At 41.0% G+C, this 19,724-nt stretch overlaps 1 protein-coding gene across 19 annotated transcripts in view; it reads left to right on the top strand.

Annotated features, from left to right (window-relative positions):
• Gprk1 (G protein-coupled receptor kinase 1) overlaps positions 1 to 19,724 on the top strand; it is a 609,802-nt gene that overhangs the window by 66,730 nt on the left and 523,348 nt on the right. For 14 of the 19 annotated variants that reach the window (XR_011605115.1, XR_011605112.1, XR_011605114.1 and 11 more), the window contains 3 exons: positions 50 to 123; positions 181 to 282; positions 338 to 412. The exons of 2 other annotated variants lie outside the window; for them this stretch is intronic. Coding sequence is in view for 13 of the 17 variants with exons in the window: in XM_070998248.1 (XP_070854349.1) it covers positions 50 to 123; positions 181 to 282; positions 338 to 412 (251 nt within the window). In the remaining 4 variants the exon portion in view is untranslated. Of the gene's footprint in view, positions 1 to 39; positions 124 to 180; positions 283 to 337; positions 413 to 19,724 lie in introns of all 19 variants that reach the window. 3 more of the 19 variants (XM_070998247.1, XM_070998244.1, XM_070998245.1) reach the window with 3 other exon arrangements.

Below are 19,724 nucleotides of genomic sequence, written 5' to 3'. Positions count from 1 at the left end.
GTACGTATTTCGCAACATAAATTATTTAAATAAATTAAGTTATTTGCAGGTTATTTGCTATTCAAAGACTTTTGTGAATACGATTCAGATGAACCTATACAGCAACTCAAATTTTTTGAACAGGTACAACATTTTATATTTATTTAAAAAACGGTTTTAACACTATTTTCTGCATTTCAGATAAAAATTTTTGAAAAAACAGAATGTTACGAAGAAAGAAAAAAGCTGGCAAGGGAAATTTATGATATCTTTATAATGGAGGAAATGCTGTCACACACCTATGCAAGTAGTCCTGATTAGCAGTTAATCAATTTTTAATTCCCCAATTTGTTTTTAGGAATACTCAAAAAATGCTGTTGCTAGTGTTCAGAAATATTTGTTAAAAAATGAAGTTCCGGTTAACTTATTTGAAGTAAGACTTTATACTATAAATACCTTTAATTTAACTATTTTTTACCTGTTACTTGTACAGTAAAAAGAAAAGAGATCGCTATAGTCGATGCCCTCGACTTAGTTAGTTTAGCGTTATAGGCGTTCGAGTTGGCGTGGCACAGCTTGTGCACAGCTTATCGAGATTTCAGCGATCATACGGGCGGACAGACAGACATGGCTAGATCGATTTGACTAGTGATCCTTATCAGGAATATATATATTTTATAGGGTCGGAATAGCTTCCTTGTACCTGTCACATACTTTCCGACGAATCTAGTATACCCTTTTACTCTACGAGTATTATTCACAATCTTGTTTTTATTTTGGAAGAGCAGCGATTTGTTATTTACAAGTCTTAAACTAAACTCATTATTTAACTCGAACTTCTTTGATGATCATACTTCGGCAATGAGCTTCGGAGCTTTTTAAGAGGCGAGTTCACTTTATTGAGTGGGGATTTTCTTGTTGATTACGACTGTATAGCGTTTATTCGAAGCGGACTGTGTAAAAGCTCGTCTCCAAGATCTTCATATAGACATATGCATTCTTACAAAGTAGTTGCTGAATAGAAAAGCGACAGCTTTTGTGGTATAAGAAAGAAGGTGACAAAAGATAAGCAAAGAGCGCTGCCGGTGCTGTCGTACACCTATGCGCGCATGACTAGGCTCCGAACATACTCCCCCCGTTGGAAGAGGTAAGGTTCCAACTCTCTCAGAATCGATGGGCAGAACGGCTAGTTTGACGAGGGCTCTCTTGATCAGACCCGTAGCTGTACAGACCATAGCTACTCTGATGACTCCGTCCCCGCCGGGTATGACTTCCTGGATGCATCCAAGCTGCCATCTCAAGGGTGGAACGTTGTCCTCCTTCAGCAAAGCTATGCTTCCCACCTGGATGTTAGACGTTTCGACGCGCCACTTGCTCCTCTCTTGAAGTAGGGACAAATACTCGCTGCTCCGCCTTTTCCAGAAATGTTGCTGCATCTGGGTCACCCGCTGCCATCTGCTGAGGCGGCCTGCGCGAAGATGAGTAATGTCAGGCTCAGGAAACTTAGTGTAGCTGGAACCCTTCAGGAAATGCGCCGGTGTAGCACCGCAAGGCTTTCAGCATTTTCTGAAATTGAACAGAGTGAACGGGAGTTAAGGATGGCAGTAATCTCATATGCAAGAGTTCTTAATTCATCGATGGCTAACATGGATGCACCGACGACTCTGTAGAAGTGAAATCTAGCTGACTTCACAGCAGCCTCCCATAAACCACCGAAGTGCGGGGCACGCGGAGGGATGAACTTCCAATCGATCCCATCAGCTAAACAGACGGAAGATATCGATGCTGTGTGCTGCTCGCTCAAAAAGAGCTTTTTCAGCTCGGCAACCTCGCTCTTTGCACCGACAAAGTTTGTGGCATTGTCGCTCCAAATGATACGCGGACTGCCTCTAAGGCTGATGTATATACTCAGCGCTGCGATGAAAGAATCCGCCGTGAGATCCTGGACCACTTCCAATTGAGCGATAATGCGGCAAGCAGCGCCTGCGATCCTCCATGCAAATATTTCTCATTAAAATAAACGATGATCGCCTTGGTAACTGGATGATTCTTGGGCAACAGTATCAGATGCCTCGTATCGTAGTCCAAGTTTGCGTTGTGAAGCCTTCCACCCACGCGAAGTAACCCATCAGAGCGGAGTATAGGCCTAAGGAAACCAGCTTGCTTTTCTGTGGAAACGGCTTGCCCTGGCTAAGAGATCCATACTCCTTCGCCAAGTTAACCTGTTGGATGCTCCTCAAAAGAAGTACAGTTCCAGAGTTGATCTCCTCCACTGAAAGACGATCTTTTAACGGCGCAGATTTGGCTCTGCAATTTGAAATGAACCGATAAATGTATTAAAATACGCGCTGCAACTTATCGAAAGAGTTGAGGAATTTGCAGTTTGATGAACTGTCTATGCAGACGGACCCAATTAGAGCCACAGAAGGGCGCTCTGGAAGATCCTTTACTGAGTCTAGCACGGACGGCCAGTTCGACGAGCTTGCAGAAGGAATGTAGTCCCGTTAACCCAAAGGGAATGTTCCAACAATTCTCTTGGGCTACATCCTCGCGATACGACGTCTGCCGGATTCAAGTTTGTAGGAGCGTGATGCCAAGTCATGTCTTCCAGGGCTGCTGACTCATCCGAACACCATTTGCGGATTAGTTCCTTCACCTGACGAGAAATTTCTCCCACCTCCTCAACTGAGTCCCCACTTCCTCCTCATCGTAAGAGGGTTGATGCATGGCCCTTATAGCCAAGAAGGCAACTGGCTTTGTTCCATAAGTCACCGTTTGGTGTTCTGAAGAGTTGACAAAGCCCTATCCAAATGAATTTGTCCCATAGAAATTATTTCGAAAAACAATCCAGCGCCGAGTAAAAGGTCAATTCGTTGTGATTGATTGAAATGAGGATCAGCGAGCGAAATGTTTTGCGGTATCTTCCATGAGTTTGCATTTATATTGAAATGGTGCTGATAATCAGTAATACTATCACAACCTCTGTGAATGCTCACGATAGCTTGCATCCCGTGATTGCACAAGAGTATCGAGAGACTTATCAGAGATCATGGAAGATTCTCCTATCCCAGAAATCGAGGTTTGCGATCTTCTATAATTCAAATTTAGTTGGCTAGCTAAGCGAAAGGTTATGAAGTTTAGCTGGGAGGCCGAATCTAAAATTGCTCGGCAAGGCATAAATGCTCCAATTCTATTTTTAACGTAGATAATAGCAGTTGGAAGCAACACGTAGTCGATCGGAAAATATTTGAGGTTTTGGGTGGAGGGCTTAGTAAATAATGATCAGGATGCGATGATGTAAGCGAACATGATACTAATGCTGATGAAGTAGATGGTAATGGCTGAGAGCTCGAGGATGGATCTCATGATGGAGATGAAAATTAGGTGGATGTTGCGGATGGGTAATGGTTCACGTGTAATAATAAATGGTGCTTCAAGCGACAATACTTGCAGTGAGTCGACTTGCATTGCTGCAAACTATGCCCCTTGCGCAAACAGTTGAGGCAAAGGTGCAACTTCTTTGCTTCTCTATATCGAAGATTCGGACTCAAATTTAAAGATCGAGAACACTTTGACAAATAATGATCCCGTTCATCGCAAAATAAAAATATCAAATGATTTGAGTTAGCAGCAGAAGCAATAGGTTTATTTTGGTTACATTTGTGCAAGTTTTTTCCCACCTCCTGGCCTGGTGTTTGAGTTACCAAGGCTTGATCCAAGTTTTCCATCATCCTGCACCTCCTTTCCAAAACCGGCTCCATAGCATCCCAGGTAGACAGCTCAGTGATTGACAAATCCTCTTTCCATTTTTCCCGCGTCCTCTGATCCATTTTCCGAGAGACGATGTGAATTAAAAGTCCATCCAAAATTTGTTGCTTAGTGGTCAGGGTTCGAATTGCCAGTTGACCCTTCGAAGATCCCTTCTCGACACCATTTAAATCGATTAGTGCCTGAACGTATGCCTGAAAGTGTAAAACTTTAATATCAAATCGATTAACCAGAGAATTCATAGCCTTTTTATAATTAGCATTCAAGAGCCACGCCGCCCAAACTCGAACGCACATATTGTAGTTTTTCAATGTCGCTCATTTCCGATGACCGCAGTGAAATTAGATGTTGAATTTGCAGCGGTTGAAGCCGGCAATCGTGACTTGCGATGAACCGCCCAGCCTCGGCTTAGTTTCGCCTTCACATCCATGAAAACATCGGCAAATTCAATCCGATGGTCGCTCGAGATCTCTGCAAAATCCAGTCTTTCCAACGATGTTTGCGCAGAATCACATGCCTGGTTTAAGGAATTGATCCATTCCATTCGCGCCAGCAAATCAGCTTCGTCAAACTGATTAACCGCATCAGTGGTTAAATAAGATTTCATCAAGCTCATTTGCCGCAAAATAGATTGGGCTTTGACTCGGTAGTAGTAAGCGTCACTTGGATTCATTTTGAGCCCGAACCGAGTTTTCCGTATCAGACATTTTTCAATCACGAGAAAAAAAAACAAAATAAAATGTCCGACCGCGATAGACGCGCGAAACACCGTATACCTTTTACTGCGAAAATGTAGAGGTTAACAAGCGTCGCCGAGATGCAACGGAACCTTTAACTTGGTTGTTGTTGTTCTGGCCGATAAATTGCCTGCCTAGCAACAGCGGATATATGTAACTGGCAAACGAATGTTTGTATGGTTATATGTACATATTTATATATGTAATATGCGCTATTAACAAAGATTTAATGCGATTCACTTTGTTAAGAATTATGTGCACAACACAGTTTTGGTGTTTTTCCACAGCGCAAAATGTACAAAAAATCAAACGGATTTGTATGCATGTATGTTCGTGTTCGTGATTAAAACTGCTATCACGTCGGGGTCTCCAAATGTTTGTGGGGAAGACAACATATATGCCACCCTTATATTTATCACTGTGGACGGCAGTACACGTAGTGGCGAAGCGCGCAAGAGAGCGTGCGAAGACAACTACTATATATAGCCGCAGAATTGAAAATCTGCCATTATGGTCCGATCGTAACGAGTGATACACCAATGGAAAGGTATCGCACTAACTATGAAGATTGCATACCAAGACTTTCGAAATATAGATTTGTTTGGGAGAAAAAGCGGTGAAAGTGTAAAAGTAAAAATTTAGAAAATTGGAGCTGCCGGATACGGTGGCGATAAAAGCCGCCGGCTGTTTAGCTAGTTCTACTCTTACTGAGAATACGCGTCGAATGACACTTCATTTGTTGAAATCCGATGTCCCGTTCAAAAGTAATTCAAAAAACAAAATTTTCTTCTTTCCAAAATGAAAATGGTTGTCCCTTTGTTTGTGGGTTTGTATGCATCCGATCTTAGTTTTAGGGTTTTGGAAACCCTATGGGTGTATAAAGTAGCTTGAAACAGAAAACGTTTGTTCTACGACCTTGGCAAAAAAAAACCGCTAGTTTAGCGGAAAATCAAAAAAAAAATTCAGATTTAAAATGCTTATAGTATCTAAACAACTAATGCTACAGAATGCTCAGAGATATATACTCTGAAATGATAATTTATTTTGCTAAATACTCTTCATGTAGTAAAATTGTCTGAATATAATAGATTTAGAATTATGACAAAAAGTTATTTTTTAAAACCACTTTTTGATTATTTTCTCAAAATTGAGTCGAACGATTTCTTTTTAAATTTCAAAACATACAGCCCTTGAGATTCCCCAATATTATAACACTTTTTGCCCTAAAAATTACCGTTTGGAAGATATTAAGCGATAAAAAGTGCAACTCGTTTCAGCTCCGTATACGAAATATTTCATACTTATTGGAATAAACAAGAAAAAAACCAATTTGGTGAAAAATATTCTTATTAGATTTTTTCAAACGGAAAATCTGTTATGGTTTTAGGGTCCTTTACTTGTATGAAGCTAATCGAAATAGGAAACTTGATCTATTTGTTCTACCACTTTGGAAAAACCCGCTAGTTCGGCGGGAAATGTAAGAAACGACAGATTTGTCTTGGAATCTGAAACTATACAGCCCTTGAGACTCCAAACTTGTGCTATTAAAATAGGTAATTGAAGCGATAAAACTTGTTGTGCCTAATTTAAGGTGGCCTTCAGCTAAGTTTAGGGGTCGAATTTGTGTGTTTGGGTTTTCAATAGCTAAGCCATATGGGGACGACTCCTAGTCATGGTATTGGGGTACTCAAACTCTTGAGCAAAAAAAACTTCTGATATCAAACAAAAGCACCTCTTAAGATATCAAGAATTGTGACGAAAAATGATATTACATTCGATAAAATAAATAAACTATATTAAATTTATGTATTCGGCACGCTACAACAGAAAATTTACGTGTAGGTTAATAAATATTTACTGTTGCGGGCCGAAATCATAAATTTAATGTAGTTTATTTATTTTATCGAATGTAATATCATTTTTCGTCACAATTGTTGATATCAGAAATTTTTGTTAAAGGCGCGTTCGCCACTACTTTTTACCTCGTTAAGAGGTATTTTTGTTTGATAATTAATAACGCACGAATAGGTTATATTAAATGTATAGCGTTTATTCGGAGCGGCAGACGGACTGTGTAAAAAAGCTTGGCTCTAAGATTTCCATATAGACATATGCAGGCTTACAAAGTAGCTGCTGAATAGATAAGCGACAGCTTTAGTGGTATAAGAAAGCAGGCGACAAAAGATAAGCAAAGAGCGCTGCAGGTGCGTATAGGGGCAGGTGAAAAACGCGTGCTCCGCGTCTCTGGGTAAGGTACGTTGAGTGAGACACGTGTTGCACATCTCGGTGAAAATGCTTGGGTGAGCTGCCGCCATGGTGTGTAGTGCTTCGTTGCGAACACCATCGGGAACAGGGGCTTTTGCTGGAAAGAACGGCATCTCCTTCCCCGGTAGCCTGCCAAGTAGGTAGCTGCTGCGATGGGAACAGGGTGGACAGTATGTAGCCGAGCTGCAAGTGGCAGTTGACCATGACTCATGACCATCTTGTACGCTGATCCGAATGGTTTTGCATCCGCCGCTACGCCCAGCTCCTGGAAGCATTTGACCTTTCTTGCCTTGATTTCGTTTCTAAGCATCTTTCTCTTCGCTCTGTAGGTTGATTCGCTCAGTTCCTGGTTTCCGCGTTCCTGGCTGCTCTGACACCTGCTGCCTGTTTATTTGGTACATTAAGTAATTAGCCTTCGCATATTGCCACCTTCGGTGGCTTTTTCCATGATAATGAGCTTAGGAGCCTTTTATGAGTGGACTTCACTTTTATTAAGTGGCTTTTCTTGTTGATTACGACATTGTCTCGAAATCATTGTAATTTTCATTTTGCAACTTGATTTAAACCGGTTTGGGTTTTTATGGCAATAGCGGTGACTTGTGTATATGTTTTTTAAATTAATTTATAATTTTTTTAATTATGTACAAGGTGTGTTGGAGTAGAAAAAGGTGGAAGGGCTCCGTTCCCCCGGGACTTTGCGGTACGGATGGCAGTTGCCGCTCGTCTTAGAGGCTTTTTGCGTCGATTTCGTTTTCTACGCCTTAAATCCTTCAAGATATACGCGGCCATTCTGGGTACCGCATCCCATTTGGTTTGATTGACCTGCATGTTATCTACGGGGTTGTTTTTTCCCTTTCGTTACTGCCGAAATTAAGCACTGTCCCTGTCACTTTGGGGTGAACAGACACGGGGTGAGCCTCCGATGTCTCTTTCATCCCCGCGGGTGACCACTGTACCTTCCGCTTTATCATCTGGAACTTCTTTAAAAGTTCCTGTTCTGCCCTAGCAACTGCAAGAGCTTGGGTCCGTCCCTTCTTTTTTGCGAGTTTCCTCGGTGTACTGGGATTTGCCCCAGAATTTGCCGGACTCGGTCCCCAGTGCCCCTTTTGAGCTGCTGACGCTGTCGCGGAGGGCTTGGGAATTGGCCGGTACCTTGGCTCATTGCTCATCCACCTCTGTTGGCGGTCGAAAGTAGAGCGTTGCGGGAGAGTAAAGTGAAGTGTGAATCATTTTTCTCAGTGTTTCCTTAAATTTATAGATTAATGCAACAAAATGTTTATAATGTTTTAAATTACATGTAATTACTCGTGTTTATTATAGTTTTATGCGAAAATGCTACATTTTATAATTTATTACATCGATCACTTCGATAATTACATTTGTCCGACCTGCAAAGTAGTATTTAAGTAAATAAAGGATAATAATGATTAGGCGGGAAATCGGCTTACGATTTCTCGGCCGTCCTCTAAAGCTCATAAACATACCATATTGCGGCTATTGAATAGAATCTAAGTACTACTTAACCAATGGCTGAATTGTCACTTCTCAGAAATAATATTTTTTTATTGTATGGAATTAGTTAAACCAACAAAAAACAGTAATCTTTCGCAAAACAAATAGTGTCGTGCTTTTGCTCAAGTGAATCCATTAAAAAAAAATCAAGTTAACAAATTAACAAATTTTCAATATGGTTACGTATTTATATAGTTTTAATATTTTTGTTTTTAATTTGATTAATAATTTGTGATTTTAAAAGAAGGTAAATTGAATTGATATTGTTGCAATTTTCCTGAGTGGGATTTGATATAGATATGATGGGATCTATGTCCCGGAAGGATTGGGTACGTTGTGTAGAAAGGAAGGGGCAAGAACATATTATATGTTGTATGTCTATTCATGCAATGTTGCCCATTGGGCATAATCTGTTTTTTGAGCAGTCGAGGTAGTAGGCGTAGGCCCTGGTTAAATTGGTGAGTTTATATAATTTGTTCCCAATTATGATTCTATATGGTACACTTTTACAGAGGCTCAGGCTGTTGATACTCGAGGTTTTGCCTGCTGTTTTAATGTCCTTAAAATTTTAACTAATAAATATAAGGACACCTAAAACAAATGGCAAGTAGATCCTGCAGCAAAAACGACTTGACATAAAAATCTAAAAAAAAAACAAATTCGGAAATAATTCAAAGACGCGTGCTATGTATAAATTGAAACAATGGGCGACCCCAAACTGGCACAAAATTCAATTTTTTTTTTTAAATTTTTAAGTTTTCTGAAAATTAAGCTTTCTTAACCAAGTCCCCAAATTTTTTCTTATTCCGCTTTGTCCATGGTGCAGTCATGGCCTCCACATCTTGCTGTCTCGTTCTCTGGCATATGGCAAAATACGACATGTACAATAAAAAACGTATTTCTTTGTTTAACCATTTTTTAATACTGGTAATAGTTACTTGTTATTTTATTGACCATTTTATTTATTAATAATTTAATTAAACATTTAATTGAACGAAAATGTGCGTATTAATCTAATTCAGGTGGAAAACTAATGAAAATAATAACATTAAAAACAAGATATTAGTGCGTGTGTGTATGTATTCGTTTAAATAAAAATTCTTTGAAATGTCAATTGATATTTGCTAAAACATATTTCGTTTGCAAATCCTAAAAAGATTTAACACATTTCCTATAATTTTTATTCTCATTTTTTTATTTTGCTTAAACAAATGTCACGACTTTACCTCACTCCCGTCTCTAACATCCAAGTAGAATTGTATCAAAAGCAAGAATACTGAAAACAAGATATATGTACGTGCGTGTTTGTGTGTATATATATATATGTATTTGTGTGTTTAAATTTTAATAGTTGATAATACCCCTTGATATCCTTTTGCACAAAAATATTTCATTTGCAAATCTTAAACAGCATCAACACATGTCATTCAAAGGCCAAAACTAATTTCAATTTACAAACTATTTTTTTCTCCCAATTAAAATTTTAATCCTATGTTTAAACAAATACATATACATGTTTAAACAAATATATTCACGGCTTTCCATCTCACTCTTCCGCTACATTGTTATTATTAAAATGAATATAATTTTTAACTATCACCAGTTGGAAAATTCAAAAATCAAGGACTTATCCGATCTATAGATAAAATCGTTCATCCGTCTAAATACTCCCTTCCGATCCTTGCTGCAGATGGAGCTATCACAAAATCAATCACTAAAGAAAGTCTAACCTTGCTTGGGCATATTGTTCGCTAAATATATATATATATATATATATATATATATAATTAGACCAAGAAGCCGATTCGACATAACAAAGTTCGTCAACCTAGAGTTCGTTGAACTAGAGCCATCTTCGACCAACTAGAAAATTCACGGAATTACCTTGCAAGCAATCGTACAATTATAAAGTCAATCATACAAATTACAACTGTTTTCTGGACCATAGCTGTGTGATATGTGGTCAGAAACATGGCACAGAGACCTGCGAACGATATATTCGCCTTGTCAAATGTCTTAATTGTGGTGAAAATCACACAGAATAAACAGCTTTATTGTCTACCAGCAGACAGTAAAACTTCGAAAAAAATTGTAATCCCATGGTAACGCTCTCCCCAAAAATCCACTACAAAAAGGTCGACTGTTCGATCTAATGTCGGAGCTCCGTCATACGCAAATGTCACCAATGGTCATTTTCGACTCCAATTTCAACAGGTTGGCCGACCTCTGTTGCAGCAGCATGCAAAACAGCATCAGAACCAATTTTCTCCACTGGGAGCAGTAATGAAATCGACAAGAACAAATGTATCTACGATCTGAAGATAAACTGGATGGCGGCGGCGTTAACCCGTTCCAAGGGGGCGGCCAAATAATTCTTCCCTCTTTACGGAAGGAAGTAACTTAATATATAAAAAAAAAGATAAACTGACTGACCTCGATGTTCGGTTTGACAAAATGCAGATGATGATGTCAATGATGTCCCTTATAGAGAACTTCTTACCCCAAATAGCGTCAGGATTTGCACAAGCAGTCGCTGGTCTCCACTCTGCTTTTGCAGCCCAACCATGAGTCAAATAGGATTTAAAATCGGTAGAGGGTACGACGCTCGTCTGTCAAATCATCCGGCCATCGCAAAGGATCTGCAATTATCATGAATGCCTCTGAATTTAAATCTACTGCAGTTTCAGGTAACGACTAACGGTTGAGTCAACCTTAACATGCATCTGAACACTCCTAATGACATTGACGATGCTACTGAATCATCAACCTGCGGCCAAGGCCCAAAAAGACCATCTGATCCACCTCATGCCCTTTTAAAAGAGAATGCTGACAAAAGAGAACGTTGGGGCGGGGTGGCTTGATCTCTGAAATAGTCCCAAGAACGAGGGGTACACTAAAAACACAGGGGTAATTTTGGGTTTCTTTTTATTGTTACACTTGGCAAAAAGAACTAGTTAAGCCTAACTTAACTTAAGCGCTCCAGAGCGGAGCGGAGACTTAGGGGAGAGATGGAGAGGTAGTGCGAGCGCGCAAGATGTAGACATCTGGATAAAACTGCCGCTTGACACTGCTTTCTGAAATTAAACGCCCTTTTGACGCAAACAGAGAATATCGCCGTGCTGAAGATGAACTTAAGAAACTATTGCATAGAACGTACAGTGAATACTTTGCCTATTTGCTCCTTAATGCTAATCCCACAAGGAATATAAAATGTCAGCTCCCTTTCGCCGTCCCAGATCAGAGGACAGAATTCTGATGGCCTTGGCTAAGGAATTGAAAGGGCGCTTTCAACCATTCAATCTGGTCTGCAGACGTCGATAAAACCCTAGCATTCCTAAATGCACCCTTTTCGGCAATCGAACATATCCATCATGTGAGTCCGGAAGATGTCTGTCTTCAAATTCGCGAGCTGCAACGCAGTAAGGCTCCAGGTTTCGGTGGCCTTGGCAGCAGAACTGCCAGGGCCTTACCTAGGAAGGGTACACCATTTCTAGTTCTCCTTTTAAACTCCATGTTAGGTATCCACCATTTCCCAACCTAGTGGAAATGTGCTGCGATATCGATAATACCCAAGCCAGTTCAAACCGGAAAATCTTGTACCGTAGCCAATAAGTTTCCCACCTTCTCTATAAAATATTTGGGAGAATGTTCCTTAGTAAAATTATGGCTGTAAGCAGAGTACAGGATATCATTTCAGATCACCAGTTTGGCTTTAGAAGTCAACATAAACACTACAGTTCATCAGTCATCCTTCATGTCAAAGAAGCTTTTGATCGCTGTTTAAGCTTAAAACTCTCCTGCCAACTGCACAATATCTTCTCGAAAAATCGTATCTTTAAGAACGAAGTTGTATGGTAGATGTGAGAAGAGAAAGGTCACCTCTCAGATGCACTCTGGCGTACCTAGGGTAGTACGTAAGGTAGTGTACTTGGGCCGGTTTAGAACAATACTTTTACCGTTGACCTGGTGTACCCTTGGGTACCACGTACCCTCTTGGCTACATATGCTGGTGATACAGGCCAACTCTACGTGTCGAAATATAGCGACTCAAATCACGCAAAACTTCTTGGACCTGTACGACGAAAGGAAGAATAGATGGAACATCAATAAATGGGAATGATTCTCTTTAATACAACTTCTCTCTAAAAATCCAAATCCACCCCAAAGTAAAGTTCCAGAAACAGCTAATCTACCCAGGCTCAGTACTTCGGTTTAATTTTGGACAACGACTTTGGGGTAGGCAGCACATAAGGAATGTAAGCTTCGGAAGCTAAATTGGATTGTGGTTCCTTCGATGACATATTGCATACAAATATGGGGTACCGCTTCAGACTTAAATGCCATAAGGTCCAAAGAGTGCCAAACCGGGATAAAGAATGTGACATGGTATTAAAGAAACACGCATCATATCACCACGACAAAAGAGCAAATCAATATGCGTTCTAGCCGATACAGTGACCGTATACTAGCCCACACCAACCAATAGCAGCATCCTTGGCTAATTAAAAAACCAGAAGAAGACTGAAGCGTCGACACCCTGGCGCTCCTTAGGCACGAGGTTCACTAAACCCGCGTCTTGAGGCTCGTTTCATGTTATTTTTCATTGGTTTTTTATGCGTCTTATAGCTATCAAGTTGGTTGATCAACTCTTAAAATAAATAGTAGCAGAAACATTGCAGAAAGAGGGTTGCTATATATATTTGTAGTCTAATAATGAAAAATTTTTTCCACACACCTCCAAAAAAAAAAGGTTTTTGAACTTTTTAACAGCATCTTATTGTGACGAAATTTGTTAACCACTCATTGATGTGCGGAAAAAAAAGAAGTCATTAGGTTCCAAGTCAGGGCTGTACCCGTCAATTTGACGTTTTGGCCGGTCAAAAAAGCGCTTGCTTGAGCTGATGTGTGAGAGGCAAACAAATTGTGGTTTTTAACTCAGAATTAACCGTCATACGTTGCTCAAGCGGAACAGTCGCCACATGACCAGTTTTACCGAAGAAACAGGCGACCATTGGCTTTGTAGTGCTTCTTCTTCCACGAACAACTTTCCTGGGTTTCGGCTCGCCTTTAAAGACCCACATGGTCGATTGCTGTTTTGTTTTGGGCTTATAAGCATAAAATTATAATTTGTCACCTGTGACGACATTATAAGCGTCTTTTGAAACACCGTGAATTTATTTTTTTAAAAGTTCTTTACACCAAGTTCTGTGCACACGATCTTTTTTAAGCGATTGTCAAATTGTGCGGAATCCATTTGGAAAATGCCAACTGGTGACCTTGTCCAGAAACTTAAATAGCAGTCTTTGTATAATCAGTTTTTCAATTCACTAGACAGATAAGAGCCCGCCAAAGTATTGCCAGCTATTCACATATTTTAAAACCGTTTTTAACAAGAAAGGAGGCCATTTTTGGCAAGTCGAAGTTTCTCTACTCTTGCAGGTTGTTCCCGTGGGTGCATTGTATGTTCACAGCTTATATGATAAAGTCGTCCGATTTTTTTTTAAATTTTATTTGAAATTCTGAAATATTAAAAGAATGGTATTCCCAAGATCAAATTTGAATAAGTCAAAAAACACCGATGTAATAATTTGTATACCCGTTACTCGTAGAGTAAAAGGGTATATTAAATTCCTCGGAAAGTATGTAACAGGTAAAAGGAAACTTTTCCGACGGAATAAAATATATATATTCTTGATCAGGATCACTAGTAGTCGATTTAGCCATGTCCGTCTGTCTGTCCGTATATTTTTACTATTTAACTGAAATTAAAATTTAAACTGAAATGTATTGTTCTCGTCAATACTTATCGATTGACCCAAAATGTCACGCCCACTCTATCGTCCACATACCGTCAATAAACAGCAAAAAAACGCCATATATGTTACGTTGACACGCACACAAACCGCTCAAAATAAATAGTTACTGCGCGGTAAAGCGAAAAGCCAGTAAATTGACCGACAATTTGTGCACGTAACAGCGCTATAAATCTTTCTGTCTTACATTAGTCTGCGACTAACTCTCATATGGCGAAACGGACAGACGGACGGACAGACGGAAACGGCTAGATCGACTCGTCTAGATCGACTCGTCTAGTGATGCTGATCAAGAATGTATGTAGGACTGGCAGCCCTATTAATAACAGATCAGTTTTTCTGTTCCATAACATTTTTCGGTAGTATTAAAAAGCGTGAAAAATGCGCAAGGATAGTAGAGATTGAGCATCAGCAGAGGAAGGTCGCGTGTATCTCAGTAATATTAATGTGTCAACTTAAGTACAATAACTGTTTTAAAGAAGTGTACTATTCGAAGAAGCCTTTCTCTACAATTTGAGGGCTCGACCGAGAACAATCTACAAGGTGAGTTCCAAAGTAAACAGGACTTAAAAAAAAAAGACAGAACAAATAGTTTTTTCGGCAAAATCAATTTATTTTATTCAAAATAGTCTCCTTCTGCTTTAATACAGCGTTTTGCACGGTCCAAAAGCATGTCGAACGAGTGTTTTAGCTCGTTGCCCGGTATGGCCGCCAGTATGCCGGTGCAAGCCTTTTGAATGGCTTCTACGTCTGCATAACGCTTTCCTTTAATCGGCAAATGCATTTTTCCGAATAGGTAGAAGTCGCACGGTGCCATATCAGGTGAATACGGGGAGTGGTTGATGGTTAAATTGTGATTTCTGGTCCAATAGTCGGACACAAGCGTCGATTGATGAGACGGCGCATTATCGTGCAACAAACGCCAACTTCCATCTTCGCGATATTTGGGCCGAGCACGTCGAATACGGCGCACCAAACGCTTCAAAACTCCAAGGTAGAATATCGCATTAACGTTTTGGCCGGGTGAAACAAATTCTTTGTGGACAATACCCTTGGAATCATAAAAACAAATCAGCATTGTCTTCACTTTTGACTTCTTCAGGCGCGATTTTTTGGGTTTCGGCTCGTCCGGCGCCTTCCATTTAGCACTCTGGCGTTTCGTTTCGGGATCATATTGAAAACACCACGTTTCGTCACCAGTCACAATCTTGTAAAGGAAATCATGAAATGGAAATACTGGAAGTTGATAAACGATAGCAGATTCGAACGCACCAGTTGACATATAGATGGCGCCACTAGAGGGCGCTAGATTAAAAAAGTCCTGTTTACTTTGGAACTCACCTTGTACAAACGAAAAATTGAGTGTGATACGCGGCCAAACAACTATCAAGTTCTTGTGCTCAGAATCCATCGCTCGCAGTTTAATAAACAAAACGAAACGGAGAAACTAGAAAGTTATAAAACTGAAGTGATTATGAGAAAGAGAGACTAAAAAACCATCCAGAAGAGCTGAGAATTTTCATGTTGCGCAATTCCACCAAGTTTGGCAAAGAATTGTAAAATTGTGAAACTACAAAATTACAAAATTAATTGCGCAGTTTGCCGATCTGAGTGCAAAATTTGTTCTATGGCGACAAGTAAATTTTTAACGGAAGACGACGAAAGGCGCTTTTACAATCCGTTTTCGCAGAGAGCGACAATAATGGCTAGAGCGACAACTTGAGGAGATCACGACGGAGCAGAGATCCAGATGAGGTGATTGATACGAGGCGGCAAAGTGACGCCACTGGAGTTGAATGCGATTGAAGGCGCGATTGAAGGCGTGGTTAAAGGCTGAAGGTTGAGTTGAAAAGCAGTTCGAAAAGCAGTCATCAGAGCAGACAACGGTTGCAGCTTTTTTTGCAACGATTTACCAGAGATGAATTTAAAAAGCAGTGGCAAACATCAGAGAGAAGGCGATTCGCAAGTATAAATCCATCCATGCTTACATTATATTGAACTGAAATACCGAATTTACAGTTAAAAAAAACCATTTTATGCAACGTAAACAATATTTTATTCCCATTTAAACTGTTCTTATTTATTAATTTAAGAAAGAAGAAAGCAGTACACATTTGGTTGGTTTAAGAAATAAAATAAGTAATGTAAGTTTAGAAAACATGAATGTTGAAGAGATCACACGACTTTATGTTGCAGAGCTTAAAAACAAGTTAAAAATATTACGATTACCAAGTTCAGGCCTCAAAGCAGTGTTACAGGAAAGACTAATCTTTTATTTTGAGGGAGAAAATATCGACCAGCAGGAAATCACAGAAAGTTCAAAAGAGTCAGTGTACGAAACTAACGTCGTAGAGTCAGATTCTTCTGATTCTCAACCCTTAGCCATGGCTTTCACTCTGAGAGATATTGAAGATTCGCTTTCTGCATTCACTGGAAATGATTCTCCAGATATTGATGAGTGGCTTGCAGATTTCGAGCTTAATTCTATAACAGTTGGGTGGACTTCATTTAATGGCTTAATTTACGCCAGACAGTTGGTAAAGGGAGCTACAACCAGTAATATATGATTGGGATGCACTAAAAGAAGCTTTAAAAAATGAATTTGGAGAGAAGCTTACAGCAAAACAGGTGCACAAGATGTTCGAAAACAGGAAGAAACCCCAGAAAGACAGTCTGCTAAAATACTTCTACAGTATGACCGCATTGGCAAATAAGTCGAAGTTGGACGATGAAAGTAGTACAGAATACAAAGTGGAGGGTATACTAGACTCGAAGCAAAGTAAAAGTTGTTTTTACCCGGCGTCCAATGTTAAATAAATACGTTTCAAATACGTTTTCTCGAGGTCTGCAAAATAGGCCTCTGTGGCGGCGACGACCTCCTCATTCGACGCAAAATTCTGTCCAGCGAGTTACGATAGTAAGTTTCTCTTGCGATAGTGATGCCATCGGGCGGTGAGGCTAAGTACTTATCGGACTGCCCTCGTACACCCCGGCATTCTCAAACCTGATATTAAAGAGCTAATTGGAATAGGTGGCGAAGTTAGATGACGCTGACGTTGATATGTGTTTTCATGTAGGGCGTGATAAGGATACTCTTTATGAAGGTGTGTTCGGTTGGGATGTCCTTAATACAGTAACCGCAACAATTGGAGCAAACGGAGTCGTTTTCCACGTAGTTCATCCAGTAGATCTTGGACCTATGTTACAAGCCATTAAAGCCAGACTCAAGCCCAGTAGAAATAAAAATACTCCTCACCGATGAAGTCACAGTCTATAAGAGACCTAGGCGCTTACCGTACGAGGAAACTGAGAAAGTCGACAAGCAGATCATGGATTGGCTTAAGAAAGAAATCATTCGTCAAATACGCCGCACCGATAGTGTTGGTTGCTAAAAAAGATGGCACTAAAAGACTCTGTTGCGACTACCGCAAATTGAATCAGAAGATTATTCGCGATGGCCTTGATCGACGATGTTGCACATACGCTTCAGAAGGGGAAGTATTTACAACGGTGGACTTATCAAACGGATTTGTCCATGTCCCCGTGCAGGAAAGCTCTCGCAAATACACCGCGTTCGTCACCCAAAGTGCTCAATACGAAATCTGCTTCGTACCATTCGGAATTTTCAATTCTCCTGCAGTGTTTATGCCATACATTTTTGCAGTGCTCAGGCCATTTATTGAAGACCGGTACCCTTGTCCTGTACATGGATGATTTGATTATTATATCAAAAGACGAACAGGAAGGTTTAGATAAATTAAGGAAAGTTTTAGATGCCGCAATGCGTATAAAGTGGGAAAAGTGCCAGGTATTACAGAAGATGGTCCAATTCCTTGGCTATGTAGTCGAAAACGCAACTATCCAACCATCAGCAGAGAAGACTTGTGCAGTCCAAAACTTTCCAGTCCCGCGAGGCTGGAGTTCAACGGTATCTTGGCCTAACATCCTATTTCCGAAGGTTTGTGAAAGACTTCGCTATTATTGCCAGACCTTTGTCGAACTTGCTTAGGTAGAACACTTCTTTTAAGATCGGCGAGGAAGAGTTAGGTTAGGTAGGAGTGGTTAGAGATTAGATAATAATCCCCACACTTAGGCACATGTTGGGCACCTTGTGATACCACATGATCTCTGACTAGTTCCTTTTCTTTAGCTGGTGGGTTATTTGCTTTCGCGAAGTATTTTATTCTTCTTAGGAAACATAAGATCTTTTGGATGCTTACGCAAGGTTCGGAAGTGTGTAGCTACCTAGGGTTTGAAATCGCTTTAGGTGATGCGCTGGGCAGAAGCATAGGAGGTGTTCGATGCTCTCCTTTTCATCTATCTGTTTGCAGCTGCGGCAGAAGTCTTGGTTTTTTATTTATTTTTTTTTTTATTAAATAAAGCTTAAGTATATACATGAATAAAAGTGGTAGAAAAAGAGAAGAGGTAGAAATGTTCCGATCCCGCGGGACTGCCGCAAAGCTATACTTCGCGGGTCGGATGGCGGTCAGGTTGCCGCTCGCCCTTATGACTCGATGCGTCGACTCCGTTCTCGACGCCTTACCTCCTTCAGGATGCCAGCGGCCATGTTGGCTATCGCGTCCCATTTGCTTTGGTTTTCCAGCATGCAGCTGATCACGTTGTCCGCTGTCAGGTTACAAACGGTTGTCGTTTCAGCTTCGGCTCGGTACCTAACGAATAGGGGGCAGATGAATAGCGCGTGCTCCGCGTCTTCGCAGTGGTCGCAGTAGGGGTTTGGCTCGTGATTAAACCTATGCAGGTATTCCTTGAAACAACCGTGCCCGGAGATCATCTACGTGAGGTAGAAGTCTACCTGTCCGTGTCGCCTCTGCAGCCAGGGGGTTAGACTGGGAATTAGCCTGTGAGTCCACCGCCCTGTAGTCGCATTGTTCCACCTCCTTTGCCATGCCTCGATCGTGTTGCTGCGCTGAGTCCTGCTTCCTGTGCTCCCAGTTCTTCGTTCTGCCGCCAGCAGGTCTATCGGTATAGTACCGTCTACCACTAGCGCGGCTTCCTCGGATACCGTGCAGAAGCTGCTTGTGATGCGCAGTGCGCAGCGTCTGTAAACAGCTTTGCACTGGCGGCTGTATGATGCGGTCTTCATAGCTTCGGCCCATATGGGCGCGGCGTACAGTATGGTAGATGTCACCACTGTCGCTATGATCCTTCTGCTGTGATGCTTCGGTCCTCAAGTGTTGGCCATCATCCTTGAGATGGCTGCAGTCGATCTGGATGCTTTGGCTGCTGCATACGACAGGTGCGTCTTAAACGATAGCCTGTGGTCGATCAGTACTCCAAGATACTTGATTGAGGCGCTTGTTTCTATTGGAGTTGATCCGACTCATATTGTGGCCTTCTCCACAGTCTTCCTGCTGCTTATGGGCACTGCCTCCGTTTTGTGCTCGGCGACTGCTAACCCGTTGTCTGCGAGCCAGCACATGAGGGTGTCTATCGAGAGGCTGCACCTATCCGTGATCTCTTCGAGGGTTTTCGCTACCGTTACCAGCGCTATGTCGTCCGCAAATCCCACCACAGTGCATCCTGCGGGTAGTACCAGCCTTAGGATCCCGTCGTACATGACGTTCCACAGTATCGGGCTCAAGACTGAGCCTTGAGGTACTCCTACTGTCACCATGTACTCGTGCTCTCC

This window comes from Drosophila suzukii (assembly GCF_043229965.1).
Source record: "Drosophila suzukii chromosome 2 unlocalized genomic scaffold, CBGP_Dsuzu_IsoJpt1.0 scf_2c, whole genome shotgun sequence".
Taxonomy (NCBI): domain Eukaryota; kingdom Metazoa; phylum Arthropoda; class Insecta; order Diptera; family Drosophilidae; genus Drosophila; species Drosophila suzukii.
This window is presented reverse-complemented; position numbering and strand designations above follow the sequence as displayed.